General features: G+C 39.5%; 1 protein-coding gene across 1 annotated transcript in view; it reads right to left on the reverse strand.

Annotated features, from left to right (window-relative positions):
* Positions 1–4457: 4457 nt before the first annotated feature.
* The window catches only part of TIMMDC1 (translocase of inner mitochondrial membrane domain containing 1), a 33398-nt gene continuing 17983 nt past the window's right edge, over positions 4458–19872 (reverse strand). Inside the window, exons 6-7 of the mRNA XM_049785930.1 lie at positions 15586–15696; positions 4458–4895 (exon numbers count right to left, since the gene is read on the reverse strand). Of these exons, the coding sequence (XP_049641887.1) occupies positions 4745–4895; positions 15586–15696 (262 nt within the window). The 3' untranslated portion in view covers positions 4458–4744. The remainder of the gene's footprint in view (positions 4896–15585; positions 15697–19872) is intronic.

A 19872-nucleotide genomic window follows, 5' to 3' on the forward strand; every position in this document is an offset into this window, starting at 1 on the left:
AAGTTTAACAACCAAATTTTAAAAAGGTGCCTCTTGGGGCCGGAGAGATAGCATGGAGGTAAGGTGTTTGCCTTACATGCAGAAGGACGGCATCCCAGGCATCCCATATGGTCCCCTGAGCCTGCCAGGAGCGATTTCTGAGCATAGAGCCAGGAGGAACCCCTAAGTGCTGCCAGGTGTGACCCAAAAAACAAAACAAAACAAAACAAAAACAAAAACAAAAAAAAAACAAAAAAAGTGCCTGGAAGGGATTGATCTGGATGGACTCTGGAAACATTGGTGGAGGGAGGTTGACACTGCTGGTAGGATTGATGCTGAAACATTATATGCCTAAAATTCAACTATGAATAACTTTGTAAATCATGGTACTTTCCTGAAAGGAAATGGTGGCTTGAATACAAAGACAGCTCACAGAAATTATTCACCCAATACTCAACTGATAAAGAGTTAATATCTAAGATATATAAAGCACTGGTAGAGCTTAACAAGAAAAAACATTCAACTCCCATCAAAAAATGGGAAGAAGGGGCTGGAGTATGGCGCAAGGGGTAAGGCGTCTGCCTTGCCAGTGCTAGCCTAGGACAGACCCAGGTTCGGTTCCCCAGTGACCCATATGGTCTCCCAAGTCAGTAGCGATTTCTGAGCACACAGCCTGGAGTACCTGGTAATCCCTGAGCTCCACTGGGTGTGGCCTCAAAACCAAAAATAAATAAACAAATAAATAAATCTTTGTTTAAAAAAATGGGAATTGGGGCCGGAGAGATAGCATGGAAGTAAGGTATTTGCCTTTCATGGAGAGGGACGGTGGTTCGAATCCCGGCATCCCGTATGATCCCCTGTGCCTGCCAGGGGCAATTTCTGAGCATAGAGACAGGAGGAACCCCTGAGCACTGTGCTGGTGTGACCGAAAAACAAAAAGCAAACAAACAAACAAAATTTTTTTAAAAATGCGAATAGATGAACATAAACTTTTCAAAAAAGAAATATGGGCAGTCAAAATGTAAATGAAAACTGTTTCACATCATTAATCATCAGGTAGATGCAAATCAAAACAACATGATATCCCCTCACATCATAGAGACTGACACAGATCAAAAATAACAAGAACAAGAACAACAAAAAAGAATAACAAGAACAGGGGCCGGAGAAATAGCATGGAGTTAAGGTGTTTGCCTTGTATGCAGAAGGACTGTGGTTCAAATCCCGGCGTCCCATATGGTCCCCCGAGTCCTCCAGGAGCGATTTCTGAGCATAGAGCCAGTAGTAACCCCTGAGCGCTGCCGAATGTAACCCAAAAAACAAACAAACAAACAAAAGAATAACAAGAACAGGGGCCGAAGTGATAACACAAGGTAGGGTGTTTGCCTTGCACGCGGCCAACCTGGAACAGACCCAGGTCTGATCCCATATGGTCCCATGAACCTGCCAGGAATGACTTCTGAGCGAAGAGCCAGGAGTAACCCAAGCGCTGCTGGTGTGGCCCAAAAACAACAACAACAAAAAGAATAACAAGAACAACCAGTGCTGGCATAGATGCTGGGGTAAAGGCTCTCTCATTCCTTGCTGGTAGGAATGTCAACTGGTCTAGTTTTTTGGAAAGACAATATGGACTTTCCTCAAAAGACTAGAAATTGAGCTTCCATTCCACCCAGCAATACTGCTCCTGGAAATATATCCTAGGAGCCCCAAAACACAATGTACAAAAGCCCCTTTGCATCCCTATGTGCATTGCAGCACTATTCACAATAGGCAAATGCTATTGGAAAACAACCCAAATGCCCAAGAACAGATGAGTGATAAACTGTGGTACACCTACACAATGGAATACTATGGCAGCTGTTAGGATAAATAAAGTCATAAAATTTGCTTAAACATGGATAAATATGTAGAGTATTATGCTGAGCGAAATGAATCAGAGAGGGATAGACATAGAATGTTTGCACTCAGTTCTGGGATATTAAAAAAATAGATGGTATAATAATATGGTAATAATAGAGATGAGGCCAGGAAGTCTGGTCTATGGTAGGAGGCTTGCCACAAAGAGCACAGTAGTGCAGTTAGGGCAAAGAAGGAACAATGATAGTTGGACAAGAACTGGGTGCTGAAAGGAAGTAAATGGAATGCATGATACTCCTTCAGTAGCAATACTGCAAATAAGTGTCTAAAAACAAGCAAAAGAAAGAGAGAAATGTCTGTCATAGAGGCAGGCAGGTAGGAGGCAGAGAGGGAAACTGGGGACATTGGTGGTGACAAATGTACACTGGTCAAAGGATGGGTATTGAACATAGTATGACTGAAACTCAATCCTGAACATTCTTTAACTGTGTATTTCATGGTCATTCAATTATTATTTTTATTTTAGGGGCCAGAGTGAGAGCACGGTGGAAGGGCATTTATTTGCCTTGTGCACGGCTGACCCGGGACGGACCCAGGTTTGATCCCCGGCATGCCTTATGGTCCCATGAGACTGCCAGGAGCAATTCCTGAGCTGAAAGCCAGAAGTAACCTTTGAACACTGCCAGGTGAGGGCCCCCCCCCAAAAATTAAATTAATTAAACTATTTATTAAAACTTGTTAATTAAAATATTGATAATAGAAACGAATTAAAAAACTTTAAATAAGTTCAATATAAAAAATAAAACTAGGGGCCGGAGAGATAGCATGAAAGTAAGGCGTTTGCCTTTCATGCAGAAGGATGGTGGTTCGAATCCCGGCATCCCATATGGTCCCCTGTGCCTGCCAGGGGCAATTTCTGAGCTTAGAGCCAGGAGTTGCTCCTGAGCGCTGCCGGGTGTGACCCAAAAACCAAAAATAAATAAATAAATAAAACTAATTAAATATGAAAAAATAGAAAGACATGCCTTATAGAGAGTGTGGTAGTTTGTAAATCAGGGTGAAAAGAGCACTCATTCTTACTGGAGGGCATTATGTTAAGGTAGAAGGAGAATGAGAAATAGCTGTTGATCTTTTTCATTTATGGTGAAGAGAAAAACAAGATGAGCAATGGAAGTTATCAAATAATCAAAAAAGGATTACAGTATTGAGAAGCCAAGGAAGAAGGGGATGGGGGGTAGTGGGGCAGGATGAGATATACTGGATCTAACATAAGGATGTGGGTTTAGGGTGTTTGGCACTTTAGTGAAGGAATGCAGTAACTAACTCTATACCTTAAAGCCAATACATGAACACTATTTTAAACACATGGCCCATGTTTTATAGAAAGGAGGCCTGGGTTTGAGGGCTGAAGCGGTGGCGCAAGCGATAGGGCGTCTGTCTTGCATGTGCAAAACTAGGGCAGACTGTTGTTCGATCTTCTGGCATCCCATATGGTTCCCAAGCCAGGAGCAATTTCTGAGCGCAGAGCCAAAAGTAATCCCTGAGCATCACCAGGTGTGGCCCAAAAACCAAGACCCCACCCCCCAAGAAGAAAAAGGAGGCCTGGGTTTGATCTCAGACACTATATCGGTCCCTGAGATCCTGTCAAGAGTGACCCCAACACACCAACAGAAACAACAAAAAAAGAAAACTGAAACTTAAAGGGAAATGTCTGCTACATTTCATATGGCTGCAAAGCCATATGGCTGAGATTCCAAGTCATTTGGCCTGTCTGTAGAGCCTGTGGTTTCAGTCAGTGCACTATGCAATCTCACAAATTTTGTTCCTCTGTATGTGTGTGGCGGGGGGAACCCTGTATTTTCAGAGTAGGAACTAAAAGGCTTCCTAAATACAAAGTACTGCTTGTTGTTTTCCTCTTAGTACACTGGAGTTACTTCCTCCCTGCCCACTCGGTAAAAGGTATTCTCTGCAGAACAGCTGCTACAAGCTCCTGGAGTGTAGATGACTTCTATTCTAAGCAAATCTTGCTTACACCAGTAAATAGTTTGTCAGTACTGTGAAGGGGAAAAACAAGAGACTATCACTATCTCTTTAATAAGATGTGGCTACTTCATGTTTGTTAAATCTAAATTTTATTACAAAAGGTGTAGAATTATTTTTGATCTGTAGTAAAACTAAACCAAATACTACTGTACATTTAGCCCCACCCCATCCCATTACCCCCAGACTATTACCAGGATCAAAAAACAAATGTTGCAAAGACTATTTGTCTTATCTAATTCTTTCCTTTTTTCCTCTAGTTTTTCCTAAAATACCCTGTACAAGAATCTTTGTATCCTTGATATAGTTAGAACACAGGGCTGGAGAAATAGTACAATACCTAGGCATCACAAAGCCTTGTGAGCACCACTGGGTATAGCCCTACAGAACCCCCAGGATCATTGGGTGTGGTTGTGGAAGTCTTGAGCACGACCACCTGTCCCCAACACTACAAGGCTCAAGCAACATCTAATCTTCAGGCTCTAGCACTGAACTAGCTGCATCACTGGCAGCAGCACTTAAGCTGCCCTCAAGAAAGTTGCAAGGATTAAAAAAAATAAAAACAATCTGTAGAATTCTACTTTAATCTTTTAGGAAATTTTATATTTACTTTTGCAAAATTCAGGAAAAAGTACATTTATCCATCAGTATAGATATAAGAAACATAACAGACCAATACATGTAACTATGTATTTAAATGTATTAGAGTACAACAGTCCAAATCCTGGTGTGAAATCAAAATGAAAAAGAACATTTAAATCACTTCCCATCTAGGGCCAGCATTCAGATTTGTCATCCAGCAAGGATGTGGATATGGCAGCACAGTTCCTGAAACTCTCCCAAGAGCTTTCCAAGGCCCAGGACCCTTTTAGTCTTTGTCTTGTTTATCAGTTGATGAAGGATTTCTAGGAAGGTTTAGCAAGGCTTCAATTTTCTCAGCATCTTCTTTGGATTTATTTTTCTGTAAATCACTTTCGATTTCTCCAGGGAGGAGCTCTGTAAACTGTAATCTTGCTTTCCTGCAATCAAATGAGAAAAAGAATGTATCATGTACTACTCTTTTGCTTTAGTTTTTAAAGACATTTAAAAATATATATTATTTGTCTCCTTTCCTGCTGATCTTCTAATTCTTCCTGTCAATGTCACTTGTACTTTGAATTACAGTGACTTTCTTCTTTCTCCAAACCAGCTTCCACTCACAAGTCAACTAAAATACTCACATCACTAAAATGGACACTGCTCTGACGGCAGCTTCCACCTATAAAACAGTTAGTAGTATGTTATGTACAGAATCTGGAGCCCTTATTCCCCCACAATCAACTAAGAAGTGGACCTTACAATCTGGCTGCATCTTGCCCTCAGAAAAAGGTTGAGCCCCCCTGTAGATCTCTTTGCTTTTAGACTTTGAGGAACTGGACAAAGGTTGAAGCAAAGGTACTCTAGTTATGTTAAAATCAGATAGGACAGCACTATTGATGAATGTTGTAAAGAGATAAAATCAATTTTCAAATATATATCAATTCTAGAAAGATCAACTCTAGATAAAGTCGTTTTAGGGCCCGGAGAGATAGCACAGTGGCATTTGCCTTGCAAGCAGCCGATTCAGGACCTAAGGTGGTTGGTTCGAATCCTGGTGTCCCATATGGTCCCCCTGTGCCTGCCAGGAGCTATTTTTGAGCAGACAGCCAGGAGTAACCCCTGAGCATCACCAGGTGTGGCCCAAAAACCAAAAAAAAAAAAAAAAAAAGTCATTTTAGACTATTCCTTTAGATAATCAGAATCAACTATTAATGAATATAAACAACCTACACATTTTGACACTATTTTCTTTTGCCAAAGTATTATCTTTTGGGGGTGGAGGTGGGGTAAGGGAGGCCACACCTGGTGATTGCTGAAGTTACTACTGGCTCTGCAGTCAGAAATCACTCCTGGTTCTCAGAGGACCATACAGAATACTGGAAATTGAGCCCAGGTCAGCCACAAGCAAGGCTAGAGCTCTCTACCTGTTGTTTTATCACTCCACCACCTGTCAAAATATTATTTGGTACTATAACTCATCAACTGTTTTGACCCATTCTTGATGTTTTCTATCTTTAAATAACTGATCACTTAATTTTTTCTCATTTTATTTTTTCCAATATTCATTTAGTTCTCTATTGATTTTTAAATTTTCTATTAAATTTTTTTACTTAAAGCTTTATGATTTATCATAGTTCAGTTTTTAGACATACAATACTTCAGCATCAATCCCACCACCAATTCCAACATCCCTTTACCATTTCCTGAGTCTATCCCATACCTCCCCTTCTCCACCCTTTCTCCCTCACCCCCAAGCTGACCATCATAACAGGCACCTTTGTTTCTTGTTAAAATTTGGGTCTCGGGGCTGGAGAGATAGAATGAAGATAAGGTGTTTGCCTTGCATGCAGATCGGTAGTTTGAATCCCAACATCCCATATGGTCCCCTGAGCCTGCCAGGAGCTCTAAGCATAGAGCCAGGAGTAACCCCTGAGCACTGCCAGGTGTAACCCCAAAACAAAACAAAACAAAGCAAATTGGGGGTCTCATAATTTCAATGTTATTGACTCTGTGGTTTGTGATTTTTGGGGGGAGGGTTTGGGTCACACCCAGCAGTGCTCAGGGGTTACTTCTGGCTCTACACTCAGAAATCGCTACTGGCAGGCTCAGGGGATCATATGGGATGCTGGGATTCGAACCACCATCCTTCTGCATGCAAGGCAAATGTCCTACCTCTATGCTATTTCTTCAGCACTCTATTTTGTTTGTTTGTTTTTGTTTTTTGGGGCACACCCGGCAGCACTCAGGGGTTCCTCCTGGCTCTATGCTCAGAAATCGCTCCTGGCAGGCTCAGGGGATCATATGGGATGCCGGGTTTCGAACCACCATCCATCTGCATGCAAGGCAAACACACTACCTTCATGCTATCTCTCTGGCCCCCAGTTTTTTTTGGTTTTTGGGTTTGTGATATATTTTCAATACTGAGATATAAATATTTGTTCATATTTTTATAAATATTAATTCTTCCATAATTTCTATATAAGATTCAAGTCATCTTTACTTTCCACGCCCAACTTCTTAATATTTCCTTTGATTTTAAAGTATCTTAGGACTTCTAAGAGTAGAAATAATTTAGTGTTTCCATCCCTTTAATTCCCTGTAATATCAAATTTTATGTTGACATTCCAAATTTTAAGTGCATATCCTAGGACCCAATTAACTGCATATTCCATTGCCCTTTTACCATGAAGCAGAGGAAAGAATAAAACAAATAATGAGCGTTGTGGTTTATTTAAGAATAGTTAATAACATTGAGACTTGAAGTTAAAGACAATATCTAAGGTCATAGAACTAACAGTCTAACTGGAATTTAAATCTTATTTTCTACATTTCATAGGCTCCAAAATCAATGTTTTTTTGTCCTATCAAGTCACTGAACAAAAGCCTATAGATATCAATAATCTCTCTCTCTCTCTCTCTCTCTCTCTCTCTCTCTCTCTCTCTCTCTCTCTCTCATTTAATTACTAAAGCAGCAGCATTAGCAAAAACAAAAGCAAAAGATGTTAACTTTGGGGCCGGAGAGATAGCATGGAGGTAAGGCATTTGCCTTTCATGAAGGAGGTCATTGGTTTGAATCCCGGTGTCCCATATGGTCCCCCGTGCCTGCCTGGAGCCAGGAATAACCCCTGAGCACTGCTGGGTGTGACCCAAAAACCAAAAAAAAAAAAAAAAAAAAAAAAAAAGATGTTAACTTTGGTATCCAGAAAGCTGAATTCGTGTCCATTATGTTGATCTTACTAAGAATTAACACAAATTTTGCCATTATTTTGATTACTGTACTCTAGGAGATAACTAGATAAAAGAGGGGAAAAGTTACACTCTCCTGGCCAGCTTTGCTCCATGGCTGTGCACATCTCTAGTCAATGAACCCCAGCACAACATGTAAAAAATATCACATTATGGGGCCGGGCGGTGGCACTAGAGGTAAGGTGCCTGCCTTGCCTGCGCTAGCCTTGGATGGACCACAGTTCGATCCCCCGTTGTCCCATATGGTCCCCCAAGCCTGGAGCAACTTCTGAGCGCATAGCCAGGAGTAACCCCTGAGCGTTACTGGGTGTGGCCCAAAAACAAACAAACAAACAAAAAAAAACCATTATAAGCATGACAATGGGAAACAACTCAGGCCAACACCATGCATAGAGAATAAAGATGGCAGCTCTGATGAGCCGAACAGTGCTGACCACTTATTTAACCTCTCAAATAAGGAGTTTAGAGAAGCAATATGGAGGATTCTTAACTCAAAGAAAGCATGGAGTGAGCTGAGCGAACCACAAATAAGAATCAAGAGGATATGAAAATAGAAATGAAAAAAAACTCCAAACTGAAATAAGAAGACTGGAAGAGCCTAAAAAGGATTGGTAATAAGTCCTCTTGAAAGGTTTGAAAGAATTTATTAGAGAATCTATCTGGGTCTGGGCTTTTGTTTTGGAGAAGACTTTTGATTACCATTTTAATTTCCTTCAGAGGGATGGATCTGTCTAGATATGCAAAAATCCAAGAATTTATCCATTTCTTTCAGGCTCTCAATGTATAGTGGCATAGAGTTTCTCAAAGTAGTCTCTGATTATTTCAAGCGATCTCCTCCTTTTCATTTCTAATTAGGTTTATTATGTTTCTCTCTCTTTCTTTGTGAATTTGCTAGTAGTTTATTGATATTGTTTATTTTTTCAAGAACTAAGTTTTTCTTTTGATCTTTTGGATTTTTTTTGGATATACAGTTCATTAATTTATGCTCTCAGCTTTTGTTATATTCTTCTGCCTACCTATTTTTGGTTCATTTTGTTGATCACTTCCTAATTTTATAATCTGTGCCATTAAGTTCTTTATGTAGTCTCTTCTTACTTCTTTTTTTTAACTTTTTTTTATTTAAACATCTTGATTAAACATCTATGATTGTGATTAGGTTTCAGTCATGTAAAGAACACCTTCCTTCACCAGTGCAGCATTCCCACCACCAATGTCCCAAATCTCCCTCCATTCCACCCCACCCCACCTGTACTCCAGACAGGCTTTCCAGTTCCCTCATTCATTCACATGGTTATGGTAGTTCTCAATGTAGTTATTTCTATAACTGCACTCACCACTCTTCATGGTGAGCTTCATGAAGTGAGCTGGAAGTTCCAGCCCTCCTCTCATTGTCTCAGGATTGTTGCAAAAATGACTTTTATTTTTCTTAAAATCCATAGATGAGTAAGACTATTCTGCATCTATCTCTCTCCCTCTGACTTATTTCACTCAGCATGATAGATTCCATGTATATCCATGTATAGGAAAATTTCATGACTTCATCTCTCCTGATGGCTGCATAATATTCCATTGTGTATATGTACCACAGTTTCTTTAGCCATTCATCTGTTGAAGGACATCTTGGTTGTTTGGAGAGCCTAGTTATTGTGAATAGTGCTGCAATAAATATAGGGTGTGAGTAAGGGGTTTTTGTATTGTATTCTTGTGTTCCTAGGGTATATCCCCAGGAGTGGAATAGCTGGGTTGAATGGGAGCTCAATTTCCAGTTTTTGGATGAATCTCCATATCGCTTTCCATAGAAGTTGGACTGGATGAAATTCCCACCAGCAGTGGATAAGAGTTCCTTTCTCTCCACATCCCCGCCAGCACTGATTGTTCTCGTTTTTTGTAATGTGTACCAATGTCTGTGGTGTGAGATGGTATCTCATTGTTGTTTTGATTTGCATCTCCCTGATGATTAGTGATGAGGAGCATTTTTTCATGTGCCTTTTGGCCATTTGTATTTCTTCTTTGTCAAAGTGTCTGTTCATTTCTTCTCCCCATTTTTTGATAGGATTAGATGTTTTTTTCTTGTAAAGTTCTGTCAGTGCCCTGTATATTTTGGAGATTAGCCCCTTATCTGATGGGTATTAGGTAAATAGTTTCTCTCACTTGGTGGATGGCTCTTGTATCCTGGGCACTATTACTTTTGAGGTGCAGAAGCTTCTCAGCTTAATGTATTCCCATCTGTTTATCTTTGCTTCCACTTGATTGGGAAGTGCAGTTTCCTCCTTGAAGATGCCTTTACTCTCAATGTCATGGAGTGTTTTACCTATGTGTTGTTCTATACACCTTATGGTATCAGGTCTGATATCAAGGTCTTTAATCCATTTGGATTTTACCTTCGTACATGGTGTTAACTGGGGGTCTATGTTCACTTTTTTGCAAGTGGCTAACCAGTTCTGCCAGCACCACTTGTTGAAGAGGTTTTTCCCTGCTCCACTTAGGATTTCTTGCTCCTTTGTCAAAAATTAGGTAATTGTATGTCTGGGGGACAATGTCTGAGAACTCAAGCCTATTCCACTGATCTGAGGGTCTGACTTTATTCCAATACCATGCTGTTTTGATAACTATTGCTTTGTAGTACAGTTTAAAGTTGGGGAAAGTAATGCCTCCCATACTCCTTTTCCCTAGGAGTGCTTTAGATATTCGAGGGTGTTTATTGTTCCAGATGAACTTCACAAGTGTTTGATCCACTACTTTGAAGAATGTCATGGGTGTCTTTAGAGGGATCACATTAAATCTGTACAATGCTTTGGGGAGTATTGCCATTTTAATGATGTTAATCCTGCCAATCCATGAGCAGGGTATGTGTTTCCATTTCTGTGTGTCCTCTCTTATTTCTTGGAGCAGGGCTTTATAGTTTTCTTTGTATAGATCCTTCATGTTTTTGGTCAAGTTGACTCCAAGGTATTTGAGTTTGTGTGGCACTAATGTGAATGGGATTGCCTTCTTAACATCCATCTCTTCCCTGTCATCATTGGTGTATAAAAAGGCCATTGATTTCTGTGTGTTAATTTTGTAGCCTGCCACCTTGCCTATATGCATCTATTGTTTCTAGAAGCTTTTTGGTAGAGTCTTTAGGACTTTCTAAGTAGAGTATCATGTCATCTGCAAACAGTGAGAGCTTGACTTCTTCCTTTCCTATCTGGATTCCCTTGATATCTTTTTCTTGCCTGATCGCTATAGCAAGTACTTCCAGTACTATGTTGAAGAGGAGTGGTGAGAGCTGACAGCCTTGTCTTGTACCAGAATTTAGTGGAATGGCTTTTAGTTTTTCTCCATGGAGAATAATATTTGCCATTGGTACAACTAGATTGAGAAAGGTTCCTTTCATTCGATCTTGCTGAGAATTTTGATTAAGAATGGGTGTTGGACCTTATCAAATGCTTTCTCTGTGTCTATTGATATGATCATGTGATTTTTATTTTTCTTCTTGTTGATGTTGTGTATGATGTTGATAGATTTATAGATGTTAAACCATCCTTGCATTCCTGGGATGAAACCTACTTGGTCATAGTGTATGATCTTCTTGATGACGCATTGGATCCTATTTGCCAGGATTTTGTTGAAGATCTTTGCATCTGCATTCATCAGGGATATTGATCTGTAATTTTCTTTTTTGGCAGCATCTCTGTCTGGTTTTGGTATCAAGGTAATGTTGGCTTCATAAAAGCTGTTTGGGAATGTTCCCGGGTTTTTGTTTTTGTTTTTGTTTTCAATTTCATGGAAGAGCCTGGCTAGGATTGGTAGTAACTCCTCTTGAAAGGTTTGAAAGAATTCATTAGTAAATCCATCTGGGCCTGGGATTTTCTTTTTAGGCAGATGTTTGATTATAGTTTCAGTTTTCTCCATAGTGATGGGAATGTTTAGATATGCTACATCCTCCTTACTTAACCGTGGAAGGTTATAAGTGTCCAGAAATTTATCCATTTCTTCTAGGTTTTCATGTTTAGTAGCATAAAGTTTCTCAAAGTAGTCTCTGATTACCCTTTGGATCTCTGAAATATGTCGTGATCTACCCCTTTTCATTTCTAATATGGGTTATCAGGTTTCTCTCTCTCTCTCTCTCTCTCTCTCTCTTTCTTTCTTTGTGAATTTTGCCAATGGTCTATCAATCTTGTTTAATTTTTCAAAGAACCAACTTCTGCTTTTGTTGATCTTTCAGATTGTTTTTGGGTTTCCACTTCAGTTTTGTTATTTCCTCTCTCTATTTTTGGTTCCTTTTGTTGGTCATTTTCTAATTTTGTGAGCTGCGTCATTTAGTTATTCAGGTATGCCCCTTCTTCCTTCCTGATGCGTACTTGCAAAGCTATAAATTTTCCTCTCAGAACCGCTTTTGCTGTGTCCCATAGATTCTGGTAGTTTGTGTCTTCATTATCATTTGTTTCTAGGAAAGTTTTGATTTCCTTTTTGATTTCATCCCGGACCCACTAGTTGTTCAGTAGCAGGCTGTTTAATTTCCAATTGTTTTTTTTCTGTGTCCCTTTGTAGTTCACATCTAATTTCAGAGCCTTGTGGTCAACAAAGGTAGCCTGAAAGATTTCTATCCTCTTGATTTTATGAAGGTATGTTTTATGTGTCAGCACGTGGTCTATCCTGGAGAATGACCCATGTACACTGAAGAAGAATGTGTATCCAGGTTTTTTGGGGTGGAACATCCTATATATGTCTACTATTCCTTTTTCTTCCATTTCTCTTTTCAGGGCCAGTATGTTTTTGTTGGGTTTCAGTCTGGTTGACCTATCAAGTGTTGACAGGGCCGTGTTGAGGTTTCCCACAATTATTGTATTATTATTGATGTCTTCTTTGAGATTTGTCAATAATTGTATTAGATAATTTGCTGGTCTCTCTTTTAGTGCATATATGTTTAAAAGTCTGATTTCTTCCTGTTGCACATATCCCTTGATTAGTACAAAGTGTCCATCTTTGTCCCTTACCACTTTTCTGAGTATAAGGTTGGTGTCATCAGATATTAATATGGCCACCCCAGCTTTTTTAAAGGTGCTGTTTGCTTGGATGATTTTCCTCCAGCCTTTGATTTTGAGTCTATGTTTGTTATGATTATTTAGGTGTGTTTCTTGTAGGCAACAGAAGGTTGGATTCATCTTTTTGATCCATTTTGCCACTCTGTGTCTTTTAATTGGTGAATTTAGTCCATTGACATTGAGGGAGATGATTGTCATAGGATTTAATATCATCTTTGTAGATAAGTTTGCTGTGTTTGTTGGTCTCTCTTGTCTTAAAGTAAACCTTTCACTTTTTCTTTAAGGCTGGTTTTTAATCTGTGAGGTTTCTGAGCTGTTGTTTATCCATGAAGCTATGTATCCTTCCTTCAAACCTGAACGTGAGTCAGGCTGGGTGCAGTATTCTTGGCAAGGCATTCATTTCATTCAGTCTTGTCACAATATCCCACCGCTGTCTTCTGGCCTTGAGAGTTTCTTGTGACATGTCTGCTGTAAGTCTTAAGGATACTCCTTTGAATGTAATTTCCCTTTTTGATCTTGCTGCTTTCAGTATTCTATCTCTATCTGTGGGATTTGTCATTGTAAAGAGGATGTGTCTTGGGATGTTTTTCTTCAAGTCTCTTTTAGCTGGTACCCTTCGGGCATGCAGGATTTGATTGCATGTATTCTTTTTTTTTTTTTTTTTTTTTTTTTAGTGTTTGGGCCACACCCGGCATTGCTCAGGGGTTACTCCTGGCTGTCTGCTCAGAAATAGCTCCTGGCAGGCTCGGGGAACCGGATTTAAACCAACCACCGTTGGTCCTGGATCGGCTGCTTGCAAGGCAAACGTCGCTGTGCTATCTCTCTGGGCCCTGCATGTATTCTTTAACTCTGGGAGTATCTCTTTGATGATGTCTCTGACAGTTGATTCTTCCTGGGGATCTCCTACCTGGGCCTCTGGAACTCCAATGATTCTTATGTTGTTTCTGTTGAGTTTATCAAAGATTTCTATTTTCATCTGTTCACATTCCTTGAGTACTTTTTCCATTGCCTGATCTTTTGTCTTAAGGTTCTTTTCCAGTTTCTTCTGTTGTGTTGAGTTTTTCTGCAGCTCATCTTCTAGTACTCCGATTCTGTCCTCAGCTGCTCTTTCCCTCCTGACGAGGCCATCCATTGAGGTTTTCAGTTGAGCTACCGTGTTTTTCAGATCTGTTATTTCAGTTTGGAGTTTTCTGATTTCTATCTTTGTATTCTGTTCAGATCGATCTATGCTTTCTCTGAGTTCTACAAACATCTTCCATATTGCTATTTTAAGTTCCTTATCCAAGAAGCTAATCAGATGCTTGGAATTTTTTAGGTCATCCGAGCTATCATCTTCATTCTCTGTGTATGGTGTTTACCTGCAAGGTTTCCCCATTGTCATGCTTTAGTGTGATTTTTTTCTGCGTGTTGTGGTGGGGTTCATTGGTTAAAAAGAGTGTGTGACGGCAAAGCGGAGCGGCCGCGCTCTTCTGCAGCCTCTAGATGACAGTTTTTTTGGGTGGTGTGCTTCCTAGCCCTCTAAGGAGAGCTTCAAGTATTCAGGGAAGACAGACAAGCAAAGCAAAGAGTTCCCTTTAAGCCGGCAGGCTTCCAAGGCACAACAGGAGGGCAAAGCCAGCCAAGAACTCTCTGTAGTAGGCAGGTTCACTGGCAGGAACGCTGATGAAATCCAGTCTCAGGCGGCTGGAAACACCATGGCCCAAGATGGCTCCTGTGCCCTTCTGACTCCTGGCAGAAACCAGCAGGAATCAGTGTGTGTGTATGTCCCGACCCACCTCTGAAGCAGGCAGGATCCTCTTCTTACTTCTTAAGGTATGCTTGTAAAGCTATAAATTTTCCTCTTAGTACCACTTTTGCTGTGTCCCACAAATTCTGATAATTTGTGTCGTTTGCATTTATTTTCAGGAATCTTTTGATTTCAGCTTTGATATCACCTCTTCTCTGTCCCTGTGGGTTTTGGTGGGGGGTCATTTGTTTGTTTGGGGGCCATACCCAGCGGCACTCAGGTGTTAGTCCTGGTCCTGCACTCAGAAATTGTTCCTGGCAGGCTCAGGGGACCATATGAGATGCTGGGAACCAAAACCAGGTCTGACCAATGCCTTGCCACTATGCTATTGCTTAAGACCCAGTGTGTCCCTTTGTAGTTCACTTCTAATTTCAGTGCATTGTGACCTAAGAAACTGAAACCCAACTACAAACATTTTTGTGACCATGGTGCTTAAATAAAGATATTAATACAAAAAGTTACTCCTTCCTTAGTGATATCAAGTTCATGAACATTCATTTTATCTACCTAATTCTCCTATCTATATAAGAAAATTTGAATTTTAAATGTGAAGACTTAATATGCCCGATATTGTCCACCGATATATAAATGGGAATATGTCCTTTCATATGAAACCATGCAAAGTATACACATTACTATATATTCTCTTTAGATAATTTACTCTGTAGTCAAAGAAAGCAACAAGTGATATTCATTACAATTTAACAGAAAAAGTTTTCAAAAGGAAGGAAATCAAAGTAGTGTCTTTCATTTTCCTCTATTTTTAATTTAAAATATTAAAAGACCCAGCATGGTACAAGTTGAAGTACTCATTTAAAATAAAGCTTCGGCCGGAGCAATAGCACAGTAGTATGGCATTTGTGTTGCATGTGGCCAACCTGGGATGGACCTGGGTTCGATTCCTGGCATCCCCCATGGTCCCCCAAACCTGCCAGGAGCAATCTCTGAGCACAAAGCCACGAGTGCACAGAGTGCTGCTGGGTGTGGCCCCAAAACTAAAATAAATAAATAAATATTTAAAAATATCAACTATTCAGCAAATGCAGATACCCTAGCAGGCATCTGACTTACCACTCCTGCAACTTCAGCTCATGGAGTGCTTTTTGATCCTTCTGTTTTCTTTCCTGAACAGTCTCACCATAATACATTTGAAGAGCCATCAACAGGCTTCCAACTGGAGCGCTGAAAGGAAGCAGAGGAAAACTTTAGGCCATAAAGGGGAATCAGACCATGCAACATTCCATGGCTCGTGCAAAGATCTAAGTAATCACAACTAAGCAACTATTCACCGACAGCTACAGGAACATGTGATAACTAAAGAATCCTTTCTTTTTTTTTTTTTTGTTTTTGGGCCACACCCGGTAATGCTCAGGGGTTACTCCTGGCTATGTGCTCAGAAGTTGCTCCTGGCTTGGGGGACCATATGGGACACCGGGGGATCGAACCGCGGTCCGTCCAAGGCTAGTGCAGGCAAGGTAGGCACCTTACCTTTAGCGCCACCGCCCGGCCCCAAGAATCCTTTCTGAATAAAGAAAAATACATTTGTGTGAAGAGAGCTCAACAGGCTGAGTACATGCTTTGCATAAAGGTTTAATTCCTGGCACTGCATGGTGTCCTGAACATCACCAGGAGTGGTCCCTGAACAGAGAGCCAGAAGTAGCCTCTGAGCATTGTCAGATGTGGTCTAAATAAACATAAACAACTAGAAAAATACCAAGGAAATATATAAAGGCAATATAGTAATTACTGCAACTTCTTCAAAACTAATTAATATTTACAAAAATTAATTGGTACAGCAAGTTTATAAATTGGCTGAGTTTTTTTAATTACTATGAGTGAGAATTAAACTATGAGACAATATATTAAAGATAAATTTTAGTAGCTTGCTTTATACTTCAAAGTTCCTGAAAACTTACATGAATACTGTGAACAGTAGCAGATCCTAAAGGTTTTTGGTTAGACTATAAGTTATTTGGTCTACCGCCCCCTTCACAGGTTTAAAAAAAAATCAATCAGTTAGCCCGTGGAAACAGTAAGTACTTCCTCCCCACTCCTCAACAACACAGAAGGTTCTTCATACTCCTCATCAGAATGTCTACAGAGGGGTGATATCGCACACTCTAAAGAACACTAGATTAGAGGTAGGACACTATTGGCTTTGGGGCTGGTGGTTATCAAACAACCTAAAACTCAAGAATCTGGAGCAATCATCGCATCTATAAAGTCACTAGTTATCCATTGAGAAACTGATTTAGATAACAATCCTAAAGGTTAATAAATAGAAATTTATTCTCAAAGAGAGTGATTTTTTTTTAAAACTTGCATAAAAATTAATTCCGGCCACCAAGATAGCATGGAGGTAGGGCATTTGCCTTACATGCAGAAGTCATGAAATTTTTCTATACATGGATGTACATGGAATCTATTATGCTGAGTGAAATAAGTCAGAGAGAGAGAGAAAGACGCAGAATGGTCTCACTCATCTATGGGTTTTAAGAAAAATGAAAGACATTCTTGCAATAATAATTTTCAGACACAAAACAGAGAAGGGCTGGAAGTTACAGCTCACCTCATGAAGCTCACCACAAACAAGGATGAGTTTAGTTATAGAAATAACTACATTTCGAACTATCCTAATAATGAGAATGTATGAAGGAAATAGAAAGTCTGTCTAGAGTACAGGCAGGGGTTGGGTTGGGAGCAGGGAGACTTGGGACATTGGTGATGGGAATGTTGCACTGGTTATGTGTGGTGTTCTTTACATGACTGAAACCCAAACAACACAATCATGTATCTAATCAAGGTGTTTAAATAAAAAATATATTAAAAAAAACAAAGTAATAAAACCAACAACAAAACAAAACAAAAAAAATGATATTGAGGAGATCCAAATTAAGGATTATTCTATACTGAGGGATTATTCCAAATTTTAAATTGAGGATTTTATTTTGATGGTTTTATGGTAAAAAAGAAAGAAAAATATCATTTTTATGTGGATTAATACAAGTTATATTAATGGTATGTAAGGATAGTTCAGTTGTATGTGGGTGTGTGTGAGAAAGATACAAAAGTACTAATGAGAAAAATGAAGTTTTTCATTTGGGGACAAAATAAATTTTATTTAACCACCAAAAAAAAAAAAAAAAAAAAAAAAAAAAAAAAATTAATTCCGGCCACCAAGATAGCATGGAGGTAGGGCATTTGCCTTACATGCAGAAAGATGGTGGTTTGAATCCTGGCATCCCATATGGTCCCCTGAGCCTGCCAAGAGCAATTTCTGAAGTAGAGCCAGGAGTATACTCTGAGGCACAGCTGGGTGTGTCCCAAAAACCAAAAAAAAAAAAAAATTCAATTCCCTAGCCCACAACTTATTAAATAATCTCATTTGAAAAATAACTTTGTTAAATGGAAATTTCTATCATCAACTACTTAGACAACAATGAGGCAGATATAATAAATATAATGCAACTTTGAAAAAAATAGTACCTGCCATATGCAGTAAAATGGATAAACCTAACATGTACAAGGCTAAGCAAAATGAGAATTAATTGATTCCACTCATGAAAATATACTTAATACTAATAAATTGTACACTTAAAAATGGTTAAGATGGTCAAAAACTGTGTTTCTCATCACAATGAGAAATAGAAGCTGTTAACTTCAACAATTTCTCCCTGAAAACCAAAGTTTATTATCAAAATGACAAAATATATCAACAATGGACTATGTTAACATTTATACATTTTTTTCATTTAAAAAATAAATCCAGTACTGTACTTCCCTGAAAAGGGGCTGGGAAAAAAGAAACATTTAAGTGGACAAAAACTGAGCCAGCTGGGAAACAGCACTTCACACCAACAGTCACAAGGTTTTTGTCAGCAACTTAGATTCCTTCCCAGGGACTTACAGATAAAAACCAGCCTGGCCAAAATTTTGACTTTGCGAAAATCTGACAACAAATCCATCCTAGTCTTTCTGATCTTCCAGTGTATAGAACAGTGATATAATAAATGGTAAGTATTTTAAACACTGTAATAATTTTCACACAGCAATAAAAATAAAGAATATGCAATACTATAAAATATAAATAATAAAAATAAACATCACTTTCAATGGGTGGCATGTTCTTGAAGTGATGTGAGAAATACTATTCAATATGTTGTATTATTAACAAACACATTTAATATTAGTCCAATTTAAAATATTTAACTGGAGCTGGAGCGGTGGCACAGGGCATAAGGAGTAAGATGTAAGGCACTTTGCGCGCTCTAGCCTAAGATGGATCACGGTTCAATCCCCTGAACTGAGTGCCTAGCCTGGAGTAATCCCTGGGCGTCACCAGATGTGGCCGAAACACAAAAAAATAAAATATTTAACTAAAAAAATAAATTAAATATTTAACTATTGGCCAGAGCAATAGCACAGTGGACAGGGCATTTGCCTTGCATGTGGAAGACCTAGGTTTGCTGCCTGGCATCCCATATGGTCCCCCAAACCTGTCAGGGTTAGTTTCTGAGCACAGAGCCAAGAGTAACCCCTGAGTGCTTCCGATGAGGCCTAAACACTCCCCCACCCCACCCCACCCAAAAAAAAAAACCACAGCAGTAGGGAACTTGCCTTGCACATGGCAGAGCCAGGATAGACCTGGTTCGATCTTTGGCGTCCCATATGGTATCCCTAGCAGGAGCAATTTCTGAGCACATAGCCAGGAGTAACCCCTGAGTGTCACTGGGTGTGGCCCCAAAAACAACAAAATCCCAAACAAACAAACAAAAAAAAACACCATATTTTTTGCTCTATTGGATGCACCTGATGGGGCCGAAGTGATAGCATAGCAGGTAGGATGTTTGCCTTGCACGAGGCAGACCTGGATTCAATCCCCAGCATCCCATATAGTTCCCCAAACCTGCCAGGAGTGATTTCTGAACACAGAGCCAGGAGTAACCCATGAGAATATTTTGGGTGTGACCCAAAAACCAAAAAAATCAAATAATAATACATTTTAAAAAATATGTGTTTGCCAAAAAAAAAAAGGGGGGGGCCCGGAAAGATAGCACAGTGGCGATCCAGGACCAAAGGTGGTTGGTTCGAATCCCGGTGTCCCATATGGTCCCCCATGCCTGCCAGGAGCTATTTCTGAGCAGACAGCCAGGAGTAACCCCTGAGCAATGCCGGGTGTGGCCCAAAAACCAAAAACAAAAAAAAAACAAAAAACAAAAATATGTGTTTGTTTCTTTTCCATTTTTCATGATTCTTTATTTAAATTATGAATAGTTTCAGATTCTGGTGATATTTTTAGTTTTTAGCCAGTTAAAATGAAGTAAAATCAGTAACAGGGTCAGAATTCAAAATGGATAA

Source organism: Suncus etruscus, chromosome 13, assembly GCF_024139225.1.
Source record: "Suncus etruscus isolate mSunEtr1 chromosome 13, mSunEtr1.pri.cur, whole genome shotgun sequence".
NCBI lineage: Eukaryota > Metazoa > Chordata > Mammalia > Eulipotyphla > Soricidae > Suncus > Suncus etruscus.